General features: G+C 35.5%; 3 protein-coding genes and 1 pseudogene across 4 annotated transcripts; 3 read left to right on the forward strand and 1 right to left on the reverse strand.

Moving 5' to 3' along the window:
• The first annotated feature begins 80 nt into the window (after positions 1-80).
• Positions 81-15,515, forward strand: LOC131785289 (serine/threonine kinase-like domain-containing protein STKLD1). 2 transcript variants are annotated; one of them, XM_066164847.1, is made up of 28 exons: positions 81-146; positions 585-671; positions 2,027-2,071; positions 2,357-2,443; positions 2,917-2,962; positions 3,092-3,150; positions 4,064-4,134; positions 4,330-4,382; positions 5,020-5,079; positions 5,464-5,503; positions 6,063-6,135; positions 6,500-6,580; positions 7,548-7,633; positions 8,063-8,160; positions 8,269-8,313; positions 8,495-8,532; positions 8,765-8,807; positions 9,445-9,573; positions 10,253-10,314; positions 10,447-10,513; positions 10,801-10,929; positions 11,359-11,487; positions 11,877-11,950; positions 12,425-12,482; positions 14,158-14,218; positions 14,660-14,727; positions 14,799-14,887; positions 15,035-15,515. In XM_066164847.1, exons 5-28 carry the CDS (start codon positions 2,926-2,928, stop codon positions 15,146-15,148), a joined length of 1,764 nt encoding a protein of 587 aa, XP_066020944.1. In that variant the 5' UTR covers positions 81-146; positions 585-671; positions 2,027-2,071; positions 2,357-2,443; positions 2,917-2,925; the 3' UTR covers positions 15,149-15,515. The 2 variants fall into 2 exon arrangements, with proteins under 2 accessions (XP_066020944.1, XP_058958127.1); XM_059102144.2 differs by lacking the exon at positions 81-146 and adding an exon at positions 440-502.
• On the forward strand, positions 12,927-14,151 carry LOC131785290 (restin homolog; annotated as a pseudogene).
• Positions 15,516-15,655: 140 nt separating the features above from the next.
• Positions 15,656-19,093, reverse strand: LOC131785291 (ribosomal RNA small subunit methyltransferase NEP1-like). Its single transcript, XM_059102146.2, has 7 exons — positions 18,968-19,093; positions 18,718-18,819; positions 18,366-18,507; positions 18,017-18,075; positions 17,436-17,487; positions 17,223-17,320; positions 15,656-16,911 (listed from the first exon to the last, which is right to left on the reverse strand). Exons 1-7 carry the CDS (start codon positions 19,085-19,087, stop codon positions 16,798-16,800), a joined length of 687 nt encoding a protein of 228 aa, XP_058958129.1. The 5' UTR covers positions 19,088-19,093; the 3' UTR covers positions 15,656-16,797.
• Positions 19,094-19,159: 66 nt separating this feature from the next.
• Positions 19,160-23,207, forward strand: LOC131785348 (uncharacterized). Its single transcript, XM_059102232.2, has 5 exons — positions 19,160-19,268; positions 20,869-20,988; positions 21,332-21,449; positions 21,529-21,652; positions 21,959-23,207. Exons 1-5 carry the CDS (start codon positions 19,164-19,166, stop codon positions 22,341-22,343), a joined length of 852 nt encoding a protein of 283 aa, XP_058958215.2. The 5' UTR covers positions 19,160-19,163; the 3' UTR covers positions 22,344-23,207.
• The last annotated feature ends 925 nt before the right edge of the window (positions 23,208-24,132 follow it).

Raw genomic sequence — 24,132 nt, forward strand, 5'->3', positions numbered from 1 at the left:
ACAAGTCATGTCAGGACCCCACCACGGTGTACCATCCCCACACCCCTAACCAACTTTTGCTCATAAAGATAAGACATTGTCCAGTCTTGAAGTTTTGGCAATGGAAATAGACTACGAGCACATGATGGCTGTACTTCTTCCCTCAGGTAAGTCAAGAAGACACTTCGGCTAACTTATAAACCTTCCCATTTGATAAATTAGCAGTGAAGCAATGAGGAATGGCTGAAGAGGGAGAAATAAATCCTCTGGACTCGTATACTCCCTCAATTCGGCACTGCTTTTCGCATGAACAGAAATAGGGCAGAAACTGGTTAACAATCGGGAGCAACAACTCCATTGCAAGGGAAAATTAAATTGGAGAGCTGGAAGACTAAGTAATTAAATGTTAATTCATTGTTAATAAGTAAACAAATTTAGCATAATTTATGCAATGTTAAGAAACCTAGTGACCGCCACACACCAGTAATTCTGAATTGTCAATCTAGGCATGGATAGCTACAAGGTAAATTTTCAGGGATTCTTCTTAGCGATCTTCGCAAACTGTAACATTGCATTTAATATTGAAAACATCTTTCCTTTAATAGCTGCATCAGAGGCTTGGAAAGGGAGCGCAGGGATCTGTGTTTTTGGCAGAAAACAAGCACGATAAGGTCCTCTATGTTTTGAAGAAGGTAAACCAGACTTACTAATTCATTAATTACACATAATAGCATGGTCAAAACAAATTTCCATTGATCCAACCTGCAAGTGCTGTCGTCCCAAAGCTTCATGTGACCTAAAAACCGAAATCCAGCGAACATGGTAAGCGAAAGCTTAAGTTGTAATAGCCATGTAAGCTTAGATTTGTGCCAGTTGCCAAAATGTCACATACGTACATTCCACGGTAGTTGTTTTAAGTATTTGCAGTATTTTTCTTAGAAACTATTCCCATTTGCAGCAAATCAAGTATTTTTATTATGTACGCCGTACTGATTAGATCGAACAAAATATTTAACATCAGGAAATAAAGCAAACAGAGTTCTCGTGATGAGTACAACCAGGGGAAAAAGTTGTTAGTGTAAGAATAATTTGTAAATAGAATAGAAAAGAAAGTCAGACTTGTTAAAACAACAGGTAAATCCTTTTCAACCTGAATGTATATTTAAATTGAAACGTAGGTTTTTTGAGACGTTTAGTAGAACGTGAATTTGGCGCTAATCCTCAAAGAATTTGTGTGGTGTTGAATGGCATTAAGTAGCCAGATACGCAGAAGTACTTGAAACGAATAGATTCTTTCATTCTGCACCACGACGCGAGAGTGTGGTGGGAACAAAAAGAGTGGCACAAGAGCTACGGACAACTGTGCCACTACTGATGTTCTTTCCACGTCTTGAAGTCGTGTGTTACTCAGTCTGGAAAAATCTTTGAGACACTTAAAGGAAAAAGAAAGAGGAAAAAAGATGGCTTGAATTCATCAGCCCAGCAATCTTTTGATGAACCTATCAAACGGAATTTCTTTGATGTAGCTTAAAACTGATAAACAGTAGTCTAACTTTATTCATCAGCACTATCTTGTAATCATCAACATCCTGTAAAAAAGGTTGAAAGCATCCACTTCATACAATTACTAAACCTTAGCAGGATTAATGGCACCTCCTTTAGTGAAGCTGAGGAAATTAGCGATAGAGATTTAATTAATGAAATGAGACATGGATAACCAGGCAAACCAGTGAACACTTAATAAGCGTGGCTGTGGGTTTAACTTGTGGACCTTTGGGTGTCAAGTTCAGTCTATAACACAGCAAAGCCAATTCTCTAATCACTTGGGAGTTTGTAACTACTTTGGGCATCTGTAGAATGTTTGTTTTATTCTTACTTCATGCATCAGTGTTTAAAAGCCCTATGTGGTTGTAGTTAATTGAGAACAAATTTTAAAAAAAATTCTTCAATATTTAAACAAAAAGACTTGCTTTTAAAGAGGGCTTTTTGAGAGGCTTGAGAAGTCAGTTGCCAGGTCATTGGTCTGTTTTGTTATTCATTTTGATAGGTTGAATGCAATGATGAAGGAGAGGCAAATAAAGCATTCCATGAGGTAAAGTTTGGCTGCATCCCTTTTAACATATAGAGGTGAATTATCTAATGGGAACATCAAAGGGTTTTATAATAAAAACTCTTTATGGCACAGAGGAGGGGAGAGAAGTGAGGTTGCAAGGAGAGTGGAGGGGAAGAGTAAGGGACTGAAAGTGGAGGAAAAAAACTCAGAGAGAGGAGCAAAGCTGAATGTGGAACAAGCTAGTGTTTTAGAAAAATAACTTTGCACATAGATTGGTAACTTTAGTATCTAGGGGTTGAAACATGTATTTTACTTCTATGACAGGCTGTGGCCTTACAAGAACTTCAACATCCACACAAACACCCATATATCTGTGGATACAAAGAGTTTTTTGTAACATGGGATAAGGAGGTTTGCTTATTTCATGAAATTCAATGATTTATCTATCAAGCACCACATGATCAGAAATTTCATTGTCATCAATACCATCAGTAAATTTATAATTGTATAGCCAGACCCTAAGGTGCAGTGAAACCTTAATTCTTGTGTCTGCTTATAATTATTGTCTAATTATAGAGCTGTTCGTGGTTTGTGATAGCTGAGTTTATCAACAGATCTGGATAAGTTATGTTATATATATTGTGGTTCAATTTTATCCTTGGTTCAAATTTTAATTCCTTTGTTTCAAACTCATTATCATACATTACAATACCCAAAAACAAAAGAGAATAAAATTTGAACCAAGGATAAAATTGAACTACAACATATACGTTCTGCACTCCTGTATATCAGATTCATCACCATATGTGTATTCCTAACCTACGACAATTACAGTTGATTTCAAAATTGTATTGAGCTCATTACTTTTTTAAACCCTTTTTCAGGAGGCAGCTATGTTTGTATGTATTGTGATGGATTTTTACAAGATGGGTGAGCTACCTGATTTAAATTATTTTGTCCCTGACAAGCCCTTTGCATGTCATATATTCAAAAATTTAATTTTATAAACTTTAAGCCATTTATGTGTAATGAATACTTTGTCTCATTGAACTTGTGAAGGTGACTTAGATAGGGCCCTGAAGCAAAAACGAGCAAAAGGAGTTTCTATACCAGAACTTGTAAGTAAAAATATATATCTTGGAAGTGATCATTAAATCTAATCCCAGCTGTTGATGAAGCAAAAAATACAGCCTTGTTACTTTCACAAGGACTAAATGGGGGTATGCAAATCTGCTGAACCAGATCCATTCAACAAAATGTGAAATCTGAATCCATTTGCTACTTGACACATTGATTTGTGAAAAAACAAACCTTGAACTTTTTTGTGTTGACTAAACAACTTTTGGAAAATTTTCCTTACCCTTTTTACAAGTAAACACTTAAGGTCTGTATTAATAAGCCATAGAAAGTGGCTATTATGTGGGCTAAAGACCATAAAGACTTGCCCCGAGACTTGGCAAAATTTGATGCAAACCGGTTAAATCTATATACCCTATAAAATCACTCAAAGTGGTTGTATCTCTCCCAAAATCAAATGCAAGATTTTTGCTCATAAAGGTTTGCAGACAATTTGCATCACACTAGGAGATTATATTGCAATGACCTCTCCATAAGCAAAGAGCTTCCGTGTGTAAATTTTGTAAAGTGGGTGATGTAGATGAAATATGGAAATAGCATGAAAAAAAAGCCCCAAGATGAGCAGTTGCTGTGAAAATTCCACCAGAGCATTCACCTTGGTTTGAGATTACAACACTTTCCTGATTTATTAACTTTTATTTGAAAATACATTTTTCTAAATATCTCAGGTGCTTTAAATTCAAGATTTAAGAAATTTTTTTATGGAAACATGAGGTTGAATGTTTGAGTTGAGTTTAGTCTTGAAAACGAAAGAGAAATCAATTTTTTCGGCCTCTGAAGGTGGAAAGTAACCTTAAGTCAGAAGGAAATTTTCTTTTGCCCTCCCATTATAAAGTTAATAATCTGAAGTGAATCTTATAGTATTTTTATTTCTGCTGTACTTTATGTTATCAGGTAATAAAAAAGTGGTTTGGTCAAATGGTTGATGCGCTGACCTGGGTTCATGCCAAGAGTATGATTCACAGGTAACCCACTCTGAATGAAGGTGTTTGCAAGTTTTTCCACTTCATTAAAAAAAATTGAATTACAAGTTACTTCTGCTAGTACATTTGCAAAGACCTGTTAAAATTATTGATTAAAATAATTTCTTTGTGTTTCTGTTACGCAAGGCTGATGTTATTAAACATTGTGTACACAAAATGTTTTTCTCCCATTGGCAGGGATCTTAAGCCAAGTAATATTTTTCTTGCTGAGGATGGAAGCATTTCAGTTGGTAAGTCACTGATCTGATCTAAGTGATGCAATCTCTAAAAGTTGTCCTCTGGCCTTTGCAGCTGTGCACACTTTTAAGTTATAAACCTATGACTTAGGACTTAGAAACTGTAATAGATTCCTCAAGAGTGTTTTCACTGTTAAGTCTTTCTTTGAAAAACACAAAGAGGTGTAAGGCTTTGTTCTTAGATTTGTGGACCCCTGTTCAGCATTGGCCTGTGATTATTTATGGTTTTTTTCTATTAGAGTAACAACCAAATGAATGAAAATTTTAAAAACTTGGATATCATGATGATACCACAATTTCTGAGTAAAAAAGTGAAAATTTGGCAAGTTTATAATGTGTACACATAAGAGCTTCAAATGGTTACATGTCATGATGTATTTTCCAGTGGTGTCTTTATGAATAAATAGTTAGTTGACTACCTCATTAGATGGGTTTGACACCTTAGTTGATAAGTTCAAACAAAGGCTAACTAATGCAAATGATCTTATGTGTTTATGCCAATCTTTATTCTTGAATGTACCTTTTGTTGGAATTTAGACACAAATATATTTCATTTAATGTATTGAATATATTTTATATCACATGTCTCATTAAGATGACTAAACTATATTTAATGTGTTTTTGACATCAGGTGATTTTGGTGTTTCAACCATTATGGATGATGCAAGGACTCGCACACGAACAACAGTAGGTGTGTCATGTCCTTAATTAATCATCCTTCATTAAGTTATATTTGAGCTTTCAATTGATGTTGTCAACAATTATTTATAAGAATTTTTTATCAATGATTCTTGATAGGTAAACAGTCAATGAATTTTAGTTTTGGTATTATTTGATATAATTGTTTTGACAATATTGTTTCTGTATGTCAGACACTGTCTTAGGGGCAGTAATCTCCCTAGATGCATTTTCTCTGTTTCCAAACAGTCACTGACATATCATTGTTTCCTGTGATTTACTTTGGATCAGAGTACTCACATTTGTTTTATTATATATCTCCTATCATTTTAAAGTTCTTTGCTGTCTCTGGTGAAGGAGAAAATGCAATGCTTACTAAGCAGTTATTTTTATTTAGGAACAATGAACTGGATGGCACCAGAGGTACTAGAGAGGCCGTATCCTTTTCAACAATTTTGAAAATATTGTAGTACGTTTACTTGTTGGCCTACTTTAATGTGAAATCAGTTTGTCAAATCACTTTTGAATCATGATTACTACATTGTATTCCATCAGAGATTCTTTGCAGTACTTATGATCTTCATTGTCTGGAGAGTTTCTGTATGGTTTGATTATTTGTAATCTGTGTGGTCGTCTGTGATGTACATTAAATGGTTTTCATTCTGTGAGTGACAAACTGTGGTTTATGACAAACAACAGTCTGATCTTTACAAGCATTGAAGAAAGTGCCAAAAAGGAGACATGAAAAAATTCAAGCTTCAATAGAGTTAAAGGCATGACTTCCAGTTTGGTGCTGCTACTGAGCTAAAAAGCAACCTGTTGAGAGTGAAGATAATTTTTGGGTGAAACAAATTGTTATGATTTATTTCACTTGTTTCATTTCTTTATGGGGAACAAAGAAGGAGGATCATTTCATTTGTTGAGTTGTATCAATCTACTGATGTGTAGTTCACCTATCCTATGTCCTTCATGTCTACTATTCTTAATGGTTGCAAGATATGATGAACGGAGTGATGTCTGGTCACTTGGATGCATAGTTCTTGAATTAGCCACTTGTGGCTTCCTGGATGTGAGTAACTGAATGTTAAAAATGTGATCAATGGCATCAAAATTAATGAAAGTTTATCAAGGCATTTTTATGCTGGTAATACATACGCAGGTGCAAGGATATTTTTTGTTTTAAAAGAGGATTACCATTTAAAACATATATTAAATTTGTTGCTTAAATTGTCATCTTTAGAACAGTTACTTTACATACCAGTTTAACCATGAAAGGATTGACAACTTTCATAAATAATTTGTTCTTCTTTTTATACCAAACATTCTTCTTAGCAATCATTTAGTAATACTATAGAATCTAGTTATAGTATGTGAAACAAATTGGTAAGTGTATTTGAGATGCCTACAAAGACTTTGTTTTTCTGGTGTTGCAGCAATCACAGATATCTTCAAAACTCTTTCAAATCAAACAATCTCCTCAAGAACTAGAAGATGTTCTTAAAGAAGTTGAGAAGGTCTGTTTATCTCTAAAAAGGGTAATTTAGTGTCAACTGAGTTGAAAATGTAAACTTGCCACCATAAAGAGTTTAATGGCTGACATTTCAAGCACTGGCCCTTCGTCAGAGCAAAGGGCCCTTCCGATCGCTCAAAACGTCAGCCTTTAAACTCTTTACAGTGGCTAATTTACATTTTAAACTTAGTTGATAACACTTAATTACCCTGTTTTACTTTCCCACTGATGCAGCACCACAGTTTCTCTAGAAACTTACCCCCTTTATTCATTTATCTCTAAAAGGGTAATTAAGTATTTTCAACTGATTTGATAATGTAAATTGACCACTGTAAAGAGTTTCAAAGCTGACATTTCAAGTGTTAGCCCTTCACCATTTGTTCTGAGGAAGGGCTAACGTTTGAAATGCTAGCTTGGAAACTCTTTCAGTGGCCAATTTACATGATTAACTCGGGTGAAAACACTTAATTACCCTGTTATATTCTCTCACCCATGCAGCACCACAGTTTCTTTAGAAACTTAATACCCTCTTTAATAATTTATCTCCTAAAAGACTTTTTATAATAACATTACTTTTGATTTTTTATGAGCACATTTTTGTATTTAAGCCATATTTGCTCAGATTAAGTGATCATTAGCGAGAGGGAGTGAATTTTCTTTCATTTTGTTGTTTCTTTTTCAAAGTTTAATAAAGCAGCATATTATATAAAAGCCAAATGCTTCACTTCGCTTTTGGTTGTAAAGACAATGGGGTAGTCCTCGAGAGTTAATTTTTTTGTGTAATTCAGTAGACAGCATACATTCGTTGTGTGCCTAATCACTTGTGAGTAATTATACCAAGTAAACAGACTTTATACTCACAATCATAAATATTTTGCCAAGACTCCGGTTGGAGTTCTGATGTGATAACATGATATTTACATTTAAATTGTATCATTTAAATATTACTTTATTACAATTGTTTTTTGTAGGCATACAAAACAAAAGATGCTAAAGATCTCTGCCAGACTATTCGAATTATGCTTAGAAGAAATTTCCAACAAAGACCTACCATGAAGTAAGAATTTTATAAACTTTCAAGCAGCCAGTCACAGAAGGATAACCAAGATAAAAATTGAAGTTACTGTAGTTTTTTAATGACATATTGCAGTTACAAAAGTGGATAATTTATCAGCCTATTTTTCTTCCTTAGAAATTACACATCAATATTTATGTTTAATGTGGTCTGCTGCCGCCCAGCTCTCCCGCTTTGTTTCTTGATTGTGGGCATCCAGGATTTATGTTCTTATTGCAAACTTAATCATGAAATCATGAGCAATTATTTCATTCATCTTGTGATTAATTAAAAAATCACAACTTATACTAAGGACTTGACAAAGTAGCTAATTAAGAACAATTTGTTCAGATGGTCTTGCCTAATTCTTTTCTTTTTTAATCAAAAACAGTTACTTTGTATTCTCACTTGTGGGACAATTTTTGCCTGTAGGGAACTGGCTGAGCTGCCGTATGTTAAAGGTTGTATTGCACTGAGTAGTAAACAGCCAAAAGGAACAGGGGCTGCTACCAAAGGAGCAAGAAAAGATGGTATGTGCAACCACAAGATGTTCCATAGATACACTTGGCTAAGGTTAATATATTATAAAAAATTTTATTGTTTATATTGTTTTCAAATGGTTTTTGTTTTTTCCACAGCTGCAAAACCAGTACCCAAAGATAAGGGTGTGGCAGGTGTTCTTGGTAAATATTTATCCATCAATATTTGAACATTTCTAAAATAAAATTTCTGAATAGCTTGTGAGGTAAACAATATCTTAAGTTTGCTGTGTTGAGTGGTTAGGTTTATTTTTTTAGAACTTCTTAAGAATAAGTTGCTTAGATGAATTAATTGTTTTCCTTTTTTCATATATCCAAACAACAGATTACATGAAGAAAAACAAGGATAGTGTAGCTTGTCAGGTAACACAATAAAGCCGGTTCCTTGGTTCTCCTCTTTCCCTGTGGCTATTACCTCATTTTGCTAAACAGCAAAAAGTAATGAGAAGATTTTAACACTCTTTTATTAATTAAAAGTAATTTGTAAAAGCATGAATAAAATGAGATAAAATGTTTGTTGAAAAATATGAACAACTTGTGATGCTGACCTGTCCAGTCAGATGTTTCAATGTTCTGTCTTTTATTCTTGTGACAGGTCCAAGCTTTGAAACACCTTGAACAAATTACAAGGAAGCAAGGTATTTGTGTGGACATAACTCTCTTGTAGTGTTGTGTGTTCCCATCTGAGCTGTGAACTATTTATGACTCAAGCTCGTTAATTGTGTAGGATTATTTGGGATCAGGTGTTGTTATTCTTTGGGAAGCGGCAAAGTGTAACAATGCAAGAGTCGGCAGTCAGGAAAACAAAGACAAAAGAGAAACAATCAATTTTTTGCGATCTTGATACAATTGCGTATAAACAGCAACATAAACTGCATTTTAACTGCATGCAATACTGATCCTAAAGTGTCAGGAGTAGCACAATTGGTCCTCATTGTAAAGGTTACAAACCTATTGAAACCACAGACTAAAGAAAAAAGTCCAGTTCAGTAAGCGTGATCACTCTTATCAAAAGAAAACATGATCACTGGTTTCTAAAATGGAAGGAGGCCAATATATGCTCATTGGAGGGGAGTGGCCAATTCAAGTCATTTTTGTATTCATACTTAATATCCTATATATATATATATATATGTATATATATTGATAGATAGATAGATAGATAATATGTTATACTATATTATACATTATATTATACATTATATTATATATTTGTAAGGCAGGTTCCACATAGTTTTGTCTTGTTTTGAATTTTGAATGTTGCCTTGATTGCAGATGTTTCATTAAACAAAAAAGCAAAGCAGCAAATTGCAGAAACCATGACAAATGAAAACAAAAAACAGGATCCATCCAAAGATGTTCACCTTCAAGCCTTGAAGATATTTATTAATCTTTTTCCACATGGTGAGGAATTATTACTTGTTTATATGAAGTGGAACAGTGGCTCACTGCTGGAATTTTATGCCTCTGTGATTTGGAGGAATGTCCAGTACATGTTAATCAAGCTATAGCATGCTTGATGTAGCAGTTGATTTGCAGTAAACTTTCCTTCTTTCTGGTTAGAGAGCATGTGTGAGAGTGCAGGTGGCAAGGTGCTTATTAAAATTCAAATAGAAAGTATGGTCACATACAAAGACGGCTGAGACGTGGTGAAAACTGCTTGCAATTTTTGACCAAGAGTTCTGTTGCCTGGATTCTTAAGCGTTTGTATTTAGCAGGAACAACTGCAGAATATGAAGCTACTAAAGTTTATTTTATCTGCATGCTTTAACCCTATGACCCCTTGGAATGACAAGCACTTCATTTGTCTTCTCAGTTTCATCCCTGATTCATGCAACAAGGTCACACAATTAAAGGAAACAATCACCAATTAAAGGAACTCTTCATTTTTAAACAAATATCTCCTCGTCAACACCTAAGGAAATATAGAAAACAGTATGGAGAATATGCATTCTGATGTTGGGTGTAAAGGGTTAAGGAACATAAAAAAGAATAAAGGATTTTTCATGTTAGTTGTAAAGAAGTGGTCTTTTATTTTGTTGCTTTACTACAGGATTGTTTTAATATCTTTTTTGCTTTTCAGCTGATGATAATGATGTCATGTTCACAGAGGAGATAATTCGCCCTGTTCTTTCAGCAATGAAGGTGAGTTATTGTGAGGGTTATGTAATTAAAATTGTTCCTCAATCTGAGAGTCAAAGGAATTCCTAATTCAGTGCCTGTTTCATACCCTCCATATTGACAGTTTCTTGCTGAATTTTTTTCTCTGCCTGGTAGTCCCACATAACTTCCTCTGAGCTCCAGTCTTGTGGATGTCAGTTACTTATGGCTCTGTCAGCTGAGGGTAAGTTGGGGGACCAACTGTGTCTGATGGTCATTCATTTCCAAGAATTAAAGCTGAGTATAGAAATTAATGAAAATCAGAGTAAGAAAACAAACTATCAACTGAAAATTATCTCACGATGCAGTAAGAATTGCCATTGAACCTGTGAGATATCAAATTCAAATCTTCAGATTCTCATGAAAAACTGTCCATCTCATAATTAACTTTGCCTTCTTCTAAGATCTGGCCTCAGCTGGAAAAGTTCAATTTTAACTTCTTTTACTTTTAATTATTATTTTTGTGGATAGAGGCAGCAGGTGAAATAATCGGTCAATATGGAGGAGTGCAGGATTTGTTATCAGCACTGCGAGCATTCCCTGACAACAAAAGCATTGCATCAAACTGCTGTGGTGCTCTGTGGAGTCTGGCTGTTAGCGGTATGGGAACAAAGATTTACAAATGTTAACTGTTTCACAGAAATGAAAGATTTACTTTTGGAAGAAGCGACATGCTATATCTGGGCCTTTCTATAATCATCAGTACCCTCTTTTTGTTTCTGTTGTGGCAACTGTTACAGAGACTGCAGAGTCATTGTTTGAATTACTTCTTTCATGAAACTCCTGATAATCTGTGGTGGTTAAGCATCATGCACAGTGCTACTTTCTTGTTCCCAGTCATACATGGCTTGTGGACAATTCTATCCTACCCGCAGCTTTATTCATCAAGTGAGTGAGTTCCAATTGTAATGGATCTTGGCACACTTTGGTTTTCCGACTATATTGTTCAGTTGATATCTAATCTCTGTTTTGTTTTAGCTGGTTTCCTCTTATTTGAAGATTTCTTTCTTTCACTACTGATTTTTGCAGAGAACAATTGCAAGATAGTGTCTGAGGAACGGGGTCTTGAGGATATTGTCCTTGCCATGGGAAGACATAACACAGATGTTGATTTGGTGGAGGCTGCCTGTTCTGCTCTTTGGTCTCTTTCATTGGAAGGTAAATGGAGTACATAGCAGATTTACCTTGTTGAAAGTTGGTGTTTGGATCTAATGGAAATCAGGAATGAATATTTAAACAAATTTACAATTCCCAAATTTCTCAAATGCAGATTATTTGACTCTCCCAGGTTCAAATCCTCATAAGAGAGTTTCTTTGTCCCATCCACATTACAAAGGAATGATACCTCTCTTTATTCCAAGACTGAGATTGTAATTTGCCATGTTCCTTATCTCATTGTTCATCCTGAGAATCTTAACTATCCTATACTTTTTTTCTTCCTGAGAAAAACTGTAATTGCTGTTTTTGATTGGGTCTCAGTAATACAAATGGTTTGAATCACTAGATATTTTTTTTAATGATGTAGTCTTAAACTACCTTGCTTATAGAGGACAATGTAGATCTCATGGAGGACCTTAATGTTATTGATCTGATTGTGGATGCCATCAAAATGCACAAAAAGGTATTGAAACATCTTAATGGCTGAAGGTGGTTTAACAGTGCTTTATTCTAATTTTATCAGCAAGCCAATTACACTTGGTGTCAAAGTGACTTTTGTTGTAAAATGAAAAGGTTTATTCATGAAGCATGCCATGTCCCGGCATATAGTTTGAATTTGTAATCATGGACTCAGATTGTTTGGTATCACTCCTTATATATCCTAATATAACATCATGCAACTCTTAATGTGATCAGTTCCTGAGATTATACAAAACACAAAATTTTCAAAGTCTTAACAAAACTGTAAGATATATTTTCAATAGGGTATGCAAACAGCAGAGAGGTAAAGTAAATAAAAAAGATCATTTGTACTATTAAGGATGGAAAACATTAAAACAGAATGCAATTAACAAATTGGAAATTTTAGCCTTACTGTGTTAAGTTGCACAAACTTTTCATGACTTGTTTAAACTTAGTGCCTGAGTCTATGTTGCAGGAGCCTAAAGTCATTAAAAATGCTTGTATGGCATTAGCAAGTATTGTGGAGGCTCGAGGTAAGAGAACAACAGTTTCTTTTTTTTTTAGTTTTTGTCAACTACTTTGGAACGTTTTACTGAATATGAGGTAATTGTGAAGAAGAGCTCCCCAAAAAACCTGTCGGCCGACAGTTGACCGACAGGTTACCGACAGTCTACCGACAGCTAACCAACAGGTTACCGACAGGTTAAGAAAAGAGAAAAATTGTTTTAAAAACGAACAGTTAACGTGACATAACAATCCGTAATGGTGATGTATGACTCGACAGACTTCACCTACTTACCGATCGACGGCAAAGTTGAAAGTATGTAAAGAAACGTTTCTTCCAAAATGTTGTTATCAGATGCGTATAGAATATATCACTTGCGTAATTTACAACACACCAGACAATCTAAGAATCGCATTGGAAGATAATTTCGACCACTCTATTTTTCACTGTGAGAATAGGTGTGGCGTCTGCCATGGCGACAATAGGCAATGTTCGTGTAAGGGCCTATTTACACGGTACGACTTTGTCGCATGCGACAAGCTTACGACAGGCTTACGACACGAATTGTTTCGTGTAAATCAAACCTACAACTCGCTTACGACTCTTAAGTCATGTCGTAGGCCTGTCGTAAGCTTGTCGCATGCGACAAAGTCGTGCCGTGTAAATAGGCCTTAATGAACGCCCGCCTTAGAAAAGAAAAAAGACATCAAAGTCAACAGCCTCCAGTCAACAGCCTGCAGATACGTCGCACGACGATCTAAAGAAAAAGTACGAGTCACTGCAAAAGGACTACAAAAGAGTGGGTCAGGCCTTCCAGAACCAGCAGGAACAGAACCAGGAGCTGACAGCGTTGCTAGAGGAACGCGAGAAAGAGGCTGAAGAGCTAGCCAACCTTGTGCAGAACAAGGACGAGGTCGTTAAAAACCTCGAGAGGCGCCTCTTAAACGCAAAGAAGGTCATCGCAGAACTCCGTCAGCACCCACAGCCTGGCCAACATACACGAACGATATGACCAGGTTCTCTAGACGATGAAAGAGAACAGATGCAGCATGGCCTGTGCCTTCCGTCTTGCAGGCTGTCCTCGGAGCACACTACGAGACTTCCGGTGGCGATAGCAGAACTGAAAAAGGTCGACTCGAGGGAACTGGACCTCGTCCTCCGCGACCAAGAAGTTAAATCGGTGCGAGATCTGGAGGTTGTCTATCGCAAAAGACTTCGGCGCTACATCATGGTCATGAGCAACATGAGGAGAGAGGGGAAGCTGTTGCCAATGAAGTTCGAGGCACGATTCTACGAGTGAAGTATCTTGTATATTTCACCACTCACAAAACGGCTCCTTTAGGAGCCACCAAATCTATGAAAAGCTATTCTTGTCAATGTATTACACATGTTGGATGTTGTATCAAGCGAAAACCGAGAGAAAACATTAAGGTTTGTGTTAACGTTTTACCGACAAGCTACCGACAGGTTACCGACACATTACCAACAGTCGGCCCACTGTCGGCCGACAGGTAGCCTATATTTACAGGTTTTTTGGGGAGCTCTTCTTCACAATTACCGAATATGAAGCCCAAAAATAGTGTCTCTACAGAATGTTTATTATTTACAACAGCTAAATAAGATGATTATACTTTGTTGCAATATTGTAATTTGCCACTTTCTGTACCTTACTTGATAAATTGTGAATTCTCTTTTGATTTTAGAGGTCTGTGCTCATGAGCTGTTGAAAATTGAAGGACTAGAGAGTATCATTGCTGCATACAAGTAGGTTGAAAGTATTTTCTTGACTGTACATGAGCTAATGATGTTCACTGGTGTTCTTTAGTGATCAGATGGGCAGCAAAACATTGAGAATGTGACCCACTGTTTCACATCAACTCTTACAAGTTCTATTTGACAACTCTCTATTTAACCCTTGCACCTATTCATTGGGTCTTTTAAAAATCTCCTGCAACTGGTCAAAAAGATGAAGTTTAAATTAAGACTTGGTTTCTGAAGTATCAGAAGCAGTTGGGGTTAAGTTTGCATAAATCATTATTTATTCTTGTGTATTTACATTCAACTATACCAGGTTTATGTATTAATCATCACAACAGTTACTCTGGGTGTAATTCACTGAAGTCATTTCCTTCAATAACTTCTACACATGCAGTCATTCTCTACTAACACATTATAAATGCGTTATAAATATTTTTGATTTTGTAGTAACCTCAAAACCAATGATGAAGTAGTGGAGAATATCTGTGTCCTTTTCACTGAGCTGGAAGAATATGGTAAGACAAAGTTACTGCACTTGGTATTGTTAAGTGTAGAGGCCTCTAATAAATTTCTTTTTTTTTGACAGACGACATCAGAGAAGAAATGAAATTGAATGCCAATATTACTAAATTGTTGTCTGAAGCTAAATCCAATTTCTCAGATGATGAGCATGAGGTAAAGTTACTTAAGTTATGGACTCTGTTTGTGTAACTTAACAATGTGATTCTGTGACACTTTGTGTTACTCTTCATTGTAAAAAGGTAACATTTGTTGTGTTGTTCAACACTGGACATTGTGGTGTGGTGTGGTGTTTCTCCCTAGGACTTATTGAGGGCTGCAGCAGATGCTTTAGTCAAGTTAGGAGGAGGTCAGCGGAATGGTCAACGAACCAGTTCAGCAAGGTCCAGACCCAGAAGTGCAGCAAGGAAATGCTGATAGTGGATACTCTGTCATGCAATGCTTCTTTTTTACTTCGTCATGGGCCAGTAGAAAGAAGCTGGAGTTGAGGTTGAAGTTTTGAGGGCTTTAAAGGACTCTGATGAATATAATATTGTCATCCTTGTTTTGATTTTCCCTCATGAGGATAACCTTGCCCATTGGTTGTTGTTCTGTTTTCTTTTATTGTCTACTTGTAATGTACACACATCATGCTCCAAATTAATGGCATTGATAGCATACCCCAATATTATGAAATGCTCAATATGATGAGTTGTAACCATTGCACCTTTCAATTTATCAAATACATGTAAATATCAAGAGCTTTACCCATCAGCATCGAACACTCCTGGTGAAAGTTCTCTTTAAGCATAAGTGAAGGTGTACTTCATCAGGAATCAAACTGTACACTTGTGAATAGTTTAACAGTTGCACTAAGATCCAATTTAAACAGTGTTGTTTTTTTTTGATACCTTATGGTTCTAAATATAAGAGGATTAAACAGTATAATTTTATATATATTTGTTGTTTAATAGTAAAAAGCATATTAAACCTTGAAACCAAGATAAAATAACTTTGAAAGGCACAACTGCACAGCCCAGTTTGAACACCCCAAATTAAAATATTTAGGGATAACAAATACAATAGCCTCTATTTTGCACAAAAAAATATGTATGAATGTTTGTCCTTGGACATCATCTGTTCCTCGAAGCTCATAAATATGACAAATATCCATGTATATTTTTGCACCAAATAGAGGCTAATGGTTATATATTCACTCCTTAGAGTGATGACAAAGGGCTAACACAGTTTTGAAAATGGTAAAAGTGACCAATTTATGTTATCAACTCAGTCAATACCAGATTACCTTGACAATACAAACAGGCATTGGAACTCATTGAGGAGAGACCTCAATCACTTAATTGAAGTTAAAATAACAGTATTTAAGGGAGAAAAATCAGGACTTTGACAAATGACTGCTAAAAAAAAGTTCAACTGTATCAGCATTTGTTGTTTTTTTCCTTATTTTACTCAAATGAAGGCTGCATTTTTCTAATCAGGTTTCGCATTTTTTTGAGTGCAGTAGTTTATGGTAATTTTCTTCCATCTGCAACGTTAAATGAAGTAAATATAGTAACTTTCTCAGACTCCTTTCCACCTACTTCTTGGCAAGTGTTCTTCCCTATGTTGGGCAGAAATCTGTACTTTTCAAACAACACTTAAAATGAAAAAAGCCAACTCTTGCATTCCCTGTTGTCTTATTTTAATGAATTGTCTCTGGCAAAAACCACTCTGCAGATTGACATATTAATTAAAAGTATCTTTTGTTCTATACAATTGTGACTTGCCCTTCAAGTGAAGAGTTAAAGGGCAGGTTTAACTTCTCTTAGGGAAAGTATACCGTGAGTGACATTTGTACTGAAAATATTCCCACAACTCACTTCCATAGACATGGTTGCTTCCTGAATTAAAAAATATGAAAGTGGATAAGGCAATATACTCATCATTAACCAGAAAATCTATTTTTATAGTTTTATATTACAAAGAAAACAAGTTGGTGCTCTTCAAAGTACCAAAACTTCTGTTTACTCAGTTGCCCTGAATTCCTTAATGATGGCATTACAAAACCGTTAAAAGATCATCTATTGTCACACTACTCCCCATGCTTCTTCAAAAGCAGTACAGATTTTTGCACAAGTTAAAGCCCCTGACAATGGATATTGACTTATTGCCACAGTGTCTTCCACATAAGGAACATCAATCTGCAGAAAAAATTTAAAATGAATAAATGAAAGGTAGAGGAAATTTAATTGTTTCAAAAAAAATTTGTGATTTGAAAACTAATGGCACCTATGTCAAAGGTAAATTGAGGTGAGGGCCAATCTGACAGGACAGACATGAGGAAGAGTGGAGGAGGAGGAAGAAACAACCACAACCATTAGAAATCAGGGATGTATGAAATAACTGTTATTACAATTTTTCATTATCTCAGTGGTGTGCACTTGTTTTAGGTGTAGAGGTGAAGTGGTAAGCATCTCACTTTGAGTACTTGCATCATTCTTTAAGGCCTTACCGAGCCGTGTGCCATGGCTCCAACAACAAACACAATGGGCTCATCTTTTGGTATAACATCCTTTAACTTCACAAGATTATCAGAATGAAAAGATGTTCCTGAAAGGAAATGACATATCAGTTTTCTGTTTCATAAATGAACCAGAACAGAAGAAGTAAGGACATAGTTTAGTTACACTCAGTACAATCAAATGAATTGATTACAGTAACTTACCCACTTTCCTACAACCAGTTGGTAAATGATCTGTTACAGGGTTCTTGATGACCTGATAATTAAAATTACATGTCACTGACTGATTCATTAGAAAATAAAAGAGCAGAAACAAAGATTGTGCTTAAAAGGTACCATTATCTACTTTCTCACTTGGAGGGGTGTACACTTTGAAATTAAAATATAATCAACAAGAGATGTTGAATGACATCTCACAAACAAGTTCAGAACTTCGGGAGTGATACAATTTATTATCACTACAGCTCCATTCTCCACAGCTAGAACTAGATACTGAAAAGTATTGTGTGAGACAAGGGAACCAGCCAGTCTGTTGAAGATCTTGGCTGAACTATGATGCTCACTTCACTCTAGGATTGAACATGGTGTATGCATGTGTCAAGCGTCACATGCAGGACGCACAGACAACTTAACACAGACAGGGATTAGTCACCCTGTGCACATCACTCCAACAATCCAAAAAGTCAATAATTAGCTTTTTTGCAGTTAAAGTCTAGTCATGGTGGTAATAATAATCCTCCCTTGAAATACAAGGAATCTTTCTATACTGCCATGATGAAGCTCACCTTGAGTAACTTTTGAGGACCATCAGAAGCATGAATGCTAAGTTTGTGCAACAACTGAACTTTAATGAAAAGAAATTACAACATTAGCATTGTACAGTTTAAACCTCTAAGTAAAAGTATCTAAAAAGTATTTAAGAAATGATATAAATACCATACTATGGTAGGTAAGCTTTTTAGGTTATTTTACTTCATTTTTGATACCAAAGTGATATTAGAGCACTGATGCAAACACAGAGGATCCATTACTGACCTGTGAAGCAGTCCTTTTAGCAAAACCACAGATGAATATTTTTAGCTTTTTCACTATGTTCACCAATAGATCATGTATCAAAAGACTTCCTGTACCTACCCATAAGCCCACAAAAGCGGTCAAACGTTCTTGGTATTCTGGTATGTGGGTTAATCTCAATAAGGACATTTCTCTCTGTATGAATGTAGACTTGTAAAAGACCTGCTTTGTTCAGCGGACTGTCCAGTAACATCAACAAACTCTGTTTTAATACGTGTGACAAGTAATGAAAGAAGAAATTAGTTAGAAGTCAATGTGATGTGCTTTACATATGGTCCTTACTTATTCCTTGATTTAGGCTAACAATTTATTCCTAGTATCGAAGGAAACCCACAAATATATTCCATACTTATGCTGAGGTTTAAAAAAAAACTGGCAAAAGAAATGAAAAGACTGGTAACGTGAACCTCACCTGATGAGTGATGTCTGGTCTAGCTGTTGCCGGATCTTTCTTATTTTTCCTCATTATAGTTTTATGTTTGTCACAATTAAGTAACTCGAAACTTTTTCCATTCTATGGGTAGAAAGAATATATCGTATGTTAGTATAGAATACCACATAAAGCAAACTGCTGTGGTGGTAACATTCCAGAGCAACCTGAGTCTATCAAACTTAACTTTGCTCCTTACTGTCCCCCACTAATATTAATGTTTTGTCCTTACTTTAACTGTCTCAAGTGAAGCTTTTTCTAGGATTACAATAAGCCGTTTTCCAGAGTCCTTTTCTTTCAGTGTTTTAGGAATTTTGCGCGGCCTTTCAAACTCGCTCCCTTCGTCCGCCATGACTGCACGTGTATGGCAACATAAAGGCTTGGTTACCACGCAGTTTAAGGAAAGGAGAGAGACTGGCGTACACAACATGGAGAACGATATATCTGGCAGTGTATTCCTGGAAGAACTTACTCTGAAATATTTTCCAGAACTCGTTGAATCACTTAAAAAGGACATTCCACGATCTTTAATGGTAATCTCTTTCTTTCCAGATGTAACTTTACGTTAATAACGACTTGCTTACATGGACCGATCGGACGACCCCTAGAAGTCTTAGAAGGATCTGTGTAATTATTCTCATCGCAAATGAACAGAGGCAAAAATTTAATGGTGTTGCAATGCCCCTTTTAATCCGACGCCGCTCGAAATCGATCTATACTCAGAATATGTGGTATAATTTCGGCACAGCCCGATATTATTATAAAACAAATCTGTTTTCCCAATGGCAATGTATTGTTTTTGTCATTGCTTTCTCTATCTAAGAACTGAATGCATAATGTAGGATGGGGCTTTGCGGAAATTTTACCGAATATGTATATATGAGAGGAGACTGATACTTAAAGCTACATTAGATTTAATTTTTACTCGAAGCCTCTTTGAAGGGGTCATTCCTTGAAAATCAAGTTGGAGCAGCCTGGGTCTTGAAACTCTTACCTTCTGACAGACCTGAATAAAGTCTGCAGTTATGAGTTTACTTGAAATTAGATATGGATTCCTGTTTGGAAAGAACCATTGTACATTTTTGACCTCCATTTATTTAATGTAGAGTCATCTGACTTGATATTCAACTAACTGGCTTTGTAGAAATACCCTTAAACACCAGCCATAGCAAAGCTTGACCCTCCCCCCCCCCCTCCTCTCCGGGATAGGTGGAGCTTTGTCAGGTTTTGTTTACTATTCAGTACCAATACCCACCTATTTCTCAGGGTAGGATTTACTTTGACTGGTGCATTCAATCAATCTCATATCCTAACCCTAACCCTAACCCTAACCCTGAAAAGGCTTGCTGGGTCATTTATCTGAGGAACTTACGTGCTAATGGACTTGTGAAAGTTTACAATTTATTTAAAACCCAAGATATACAGCCATCTCAACTAAGGTAAAATCAACCAAATTTCATGCAAATTACAGTATTTTACTTTATAGGTGTTATGTGTAAAAAAAATCTTTTGATCTGAAAATGCATGTGGATGTAAAATTCCTAAAACTATTGCCCTCACCCTTGACAAAAACTGTTACAAAGGGCATAGAATGTCTTCATACTAGGATCCTGATTTTCCCCCTTTTTTTTAGTATACAAAAATATTTTGGAATATACATCTACTTAAGTAGGAAACTATTAAGTGCAACTACAGGAAAGCATCAAGTGCAGTTACATCTTTAATATACCTTTGTGATTGCCAGGTGCAACAGATTTTCATAAAAGATATGCAGCAAGTAACAGTATGCTCAGGGTTTGGTACTGAAACTCTTTTTTATGAATTCATGTCAGTAAGGCAATAGACAATTTTTGGTGTGGTAACTGATAGTCCTCAGCAAGAAGAAGCTTAGCCAAATATTTCTGGGCAGATTTTTATGTTTGAAAATGGTCAGTTTACAGCCATACCTTGTCAATCTGTTTTGATCATTTTAGATCAAATGTTGAGATCAAAATGAATTAGAAACACTTGAGAGACTGTTTGCCATTTTTTAACTTAAATATGAAGACTGTCGATTTTTCCATCAGATGGACAGAAGTATTCAGGATTTATTTTTACTCTAGGTATTGTTATTTATGAGTTGTCTTGTTTTAGATGTTAGGATGCCTTGAACAAATGAATGAAAGTCCAGAGGTGACAAGTGGTCATGTTTATGTAAGCCATTGGCCCAACCCAGACCTAGTAATGTTTGAAAATATGGCTTATAAAGCATTGGTGAGAACCTTCCTCTGTTTTTGGTTGCTTATTACTTTACACATACTCGACCATCTAAGTATTGCTATTGTCATCATTACTTTCATCGTAATCATTACCAATGCAACCTAAATTATTAGAGGGAACACAACCAAGTTATTTAATATTCATCTTTCTTTCGAAGGAAGAAAATGTTTCCTCCATTTGGACATCTAAAATTTTTGCTTTAAGGTATTCCTTTAGTCTCTCACTGCTACAACTGCTAACATAAAGGAAGTCAAATGGCTGCCACCATCTTGACAACCCCTAAGAACAAGTGAATCACTAACTATGAACTTTAGTTAATATATTTTCTTAATTTCAGACTGATTACAATATTCCCCCATCTGTGATTTTTGCAAGTTGTTCCACAGAGAAGCTGAAAATGACACTTGAAAAAAGTCATCTGAGCAGGTTTACATCCTCACCAGAAATACTTGTGGGTATGATCAGCCTATTTTAGCATCTATTGAGAAAAATGTATTTATCAAAGCTTTTGATTGGGTATTTCCTTTTTGACAGGTGATCTCAGATGTTTTGAAATTGGTAATGAGATCACGAAATCAAAGGGAAATGGACTTCAAGTTACTCTTGAATCCCTTCCATATTTTGCTACAGCAACTGATGTCACTAAATTAGAAAAACAGTGAGTTGAAAGAGAGGTTTAAGTTGTGTATTTGTTATTATTTGCTCTAATAATTTTTTGGTCATGAAATTCTGCTGGTGTGAGCTTGAAAAGTTAACATGTACCCAGTATTTTTTCTATGGTAGCTTTATTTCTGTTTGTAAAGTCAACTAAAATCAGATTCATTGTCATTTATGGGACATGCCCAAGGGTGTTGCACAAAGCACTTTGAATTTAACTTCCAATGGTTTCCTTAATTTGTAACAATTTGAGTTACAGTAGCCAAGAGCATGAAGGCAAACTTTAATAAAAGTATTATCTTTATAGTGAATGCCCACCCGGCTACTTCATTGCTCCTTTGAGGCTTCAAGACGCAGTCCTAATTGATACAATGTGGAAATTTGGGGGCAACCCTAATTCTTTGAAGAGATTTAAAAACTTGATTTCCCACTCACTTACCGCTGGGGTGTATTATCAAGACACTGACCAGCTTGTCTCATGGGGACTGATTGCGGAATATGGCTGCATTTCAATGCTTCATACATTAGAATGTCACAGAAGACGTGGATTGGCCATGGCTATCGTCTACCATCTCACTAAAATCCTTTTGGATCGAAGGAGGACAGTATTCTGCATCATAGAAGAAGAGAATGAAACTCCAGACAACTTTTTTGTAAAATGGGATTTAAAATTTTTTCGAGTGATTACGTAGCGTTTTTATATACTTCCCAAAGTTAGATTCACAGGGCAAAGAGGTCGATAATTTTCCACTGATCTTTGTTCTATGCAAAAGAAATCTATGAAGAAAACGCGGGAATGTGATGAAAGTCTTGACTATGCAACACATCACCTTTTTTAGTTTTGAAGTGACGCATATATTCAAAACATATACCTTGTTGTCAAAGCGTGTTAAGCACATTTTTTTTATTATCATTCAACGGCCAAATGAGAAAAGTACATCTTAAATATTGTAATTTTGACTGTGGCCGTAAAAGGCTACCTTGTCGAGCTACCATGGCTAAATCACTATTCGCCTTTTACTTTCTACGGAAAGGTTTTTGTTAGAAGTTCTTTTTAAATCTCGTAGGTTGAGCGTAATATCTAGTGCAATTGTACTTTATTTTTCCATTTGCCATATTACGTCAATAAGGAGCCCTAATTATATGGATTATATAAGTTCACTTCAAACCTAGCAAACATAGAGGTGTTCATGTATCGGTCGAGAATAAGACGAGCCTTCTTAGCTCATGGAAACAGAAATATTTAACTCTTAGTTTACAAGGTTTTTATTTTCACTTTGATAGGAAAACGATTTCTTTGTAGCTATGTGGTAACTTAGAGGAGTAGAGGAATCAATAGATGACATTGTTCCACCAAATGTTGCCGACTTTTTTTTTTATCAATATTAAGTCGTTGGTCATATTTTCTTAGTAGGGAGTCTTGCCGTATTTTAAAGTTACTTTTGCTCCGGTATGAATTTGTTTGAAAAACATTAAAAGGAGCCGAAATTCTATTGATGCTCTCTTGTTTTGCCAAACAATAGTAAAACTTTACAATAATAAAGTTTTATAAAGTAAAACATGTCTTTGAAAGTTACTTTTGCCCCGGTGTGAAATAGTTTGAAAAACATTAAAACTGAGAAGCCGAAATTCTATTGATGTTCTATTGTTGTAACGTTTCTGAACATTTTAATTGTCTACGTTAAAATAATTCATAACTGAATCGTCAGAGTCATTTAATACTTTGGCACTATTTCAGGTCGTTCTTAATTATTTTAACAGACGCTTATAATAGACACAAACTATTTTTTCCCGCTGATGAATGGAACCCCAACGCATTTCGTTTTTTCAAAGGTATTTGACTTTCAATTAAAAAAAAAAATGAAATTTATTTACACTTTTCTAACCAAAATACCCAGGTCGTATGGTTTTGTTTATGACTTTTATGAAATATGTTTACTCAAGCGATAACAAACAACTCTATTTTTATGCATTTCCACAGTGTATTTTATGTTTACATTATTCACGATCCCGCTGTAATTATTCGGGTGCTATTAACGTACGAACCTACAAGCAGATTGAAAGTTACTTGAACAATTTTGTAAACGCAGAAATTTACATGAACCTATGGGAATTTAAATAGAAGAAAGGCAAAATATACCCACAAAACCACTGAGCAATTGATTTTAAGGACGATGTTCATCACTTTTACCCCAAGACGTGTGATGAAGGCAATACCCAATATACAACCCAAAATATCCTTATCTTCTTTTCATCTTTTACATGCAGAAACTGCAATGTTCTTGCCCTTGATTAATATTAAATAGGTGGCGTAGGGTTTTTTCAAATTACTTCTTCAAACTAAAGTTGTTAATTTATCCATTCTGAATAACTGTAGCGGCGCCCAACCTGCACACCTGATTAGAATTTTTTATGGTAAACTGAACATACGTAATATATCCTTAAATGCTTATAACAAATCATGATTTTTGAATTGCAATT

The sequence above is a fragment of the Pocillopora verrucosa genome, chromosome 4 (assembly GCF_036669915.1).
Source record: "Pocillopora verrucosa isolate sample1 chromosome 4, ASM3666991v2, whole genome shotgun sequence".
Taxonomy (NCBI): domain Eukaryota; kingdom Metazoa; phylum Cnidaria; class Anthozoa; order Scleractinia; family Pocilloporidae; genus Pocillopora; species Pocillopora verrucosa.

Coding starts and splice junctions, on each gene's coding strand:
- LOC131785289 (XM_059102144.2), top strand. Junction 5,504..6,062: donor CCAGAGGTACTAGAGAGGCC/GTATCCTTTTCA, acceptor AATGGTTGCAAG/ATATGATGAACGGAGTGATG. Junction 14,728..14,798: donor CACTGAGCTGGAAGAATATG/GTAAGACAAAGT, acceptor TTTTTTTGACAG/ACGACATCAGAGAAGAAATG.
- LOC131785291 (XM_059102146.2), bottom strand. CDS start 19,087: ATGGCGGACGAAGGGAGCGAGTTTGAAAGGCCGCGCAAAATTCCTAAA. Junction 18,820..18,967: donor CTTCACTTGAGACAGTTAAA/GTAAGGACAAAA, acceptor TTCTACCCATAG/AATGGAAAAAGTTTCGAGTT. Junction 17,321..17,435: donor AACTGGTTGTAGGAAAGTGG/GTAAGTTACTGT, acceptor ATTTCCTTTCAG/GAACATCTTTTCATTCTGAT.
- LOC131785348 (XM_059102232.2), top strand. CDS start 19,164: ATGGAGAACGATATATCTGGCAGTGTATTCCTGGAAGAACTTACTCTG. Junction 21,450..21,528: donor CTCACCAGAAATACTTGTGG/GTATGATCAGCC, acceptor CCTTTTTGACAG/GTGATCTCAGATGTTTTGAA. Junction 21,653..21,958: donor GTCACTAAATTAGAAAAACA/GTGAGTTGAAAG, acceptor TTATCTTTATAG/TGAATGCCCACCCGGCTACT.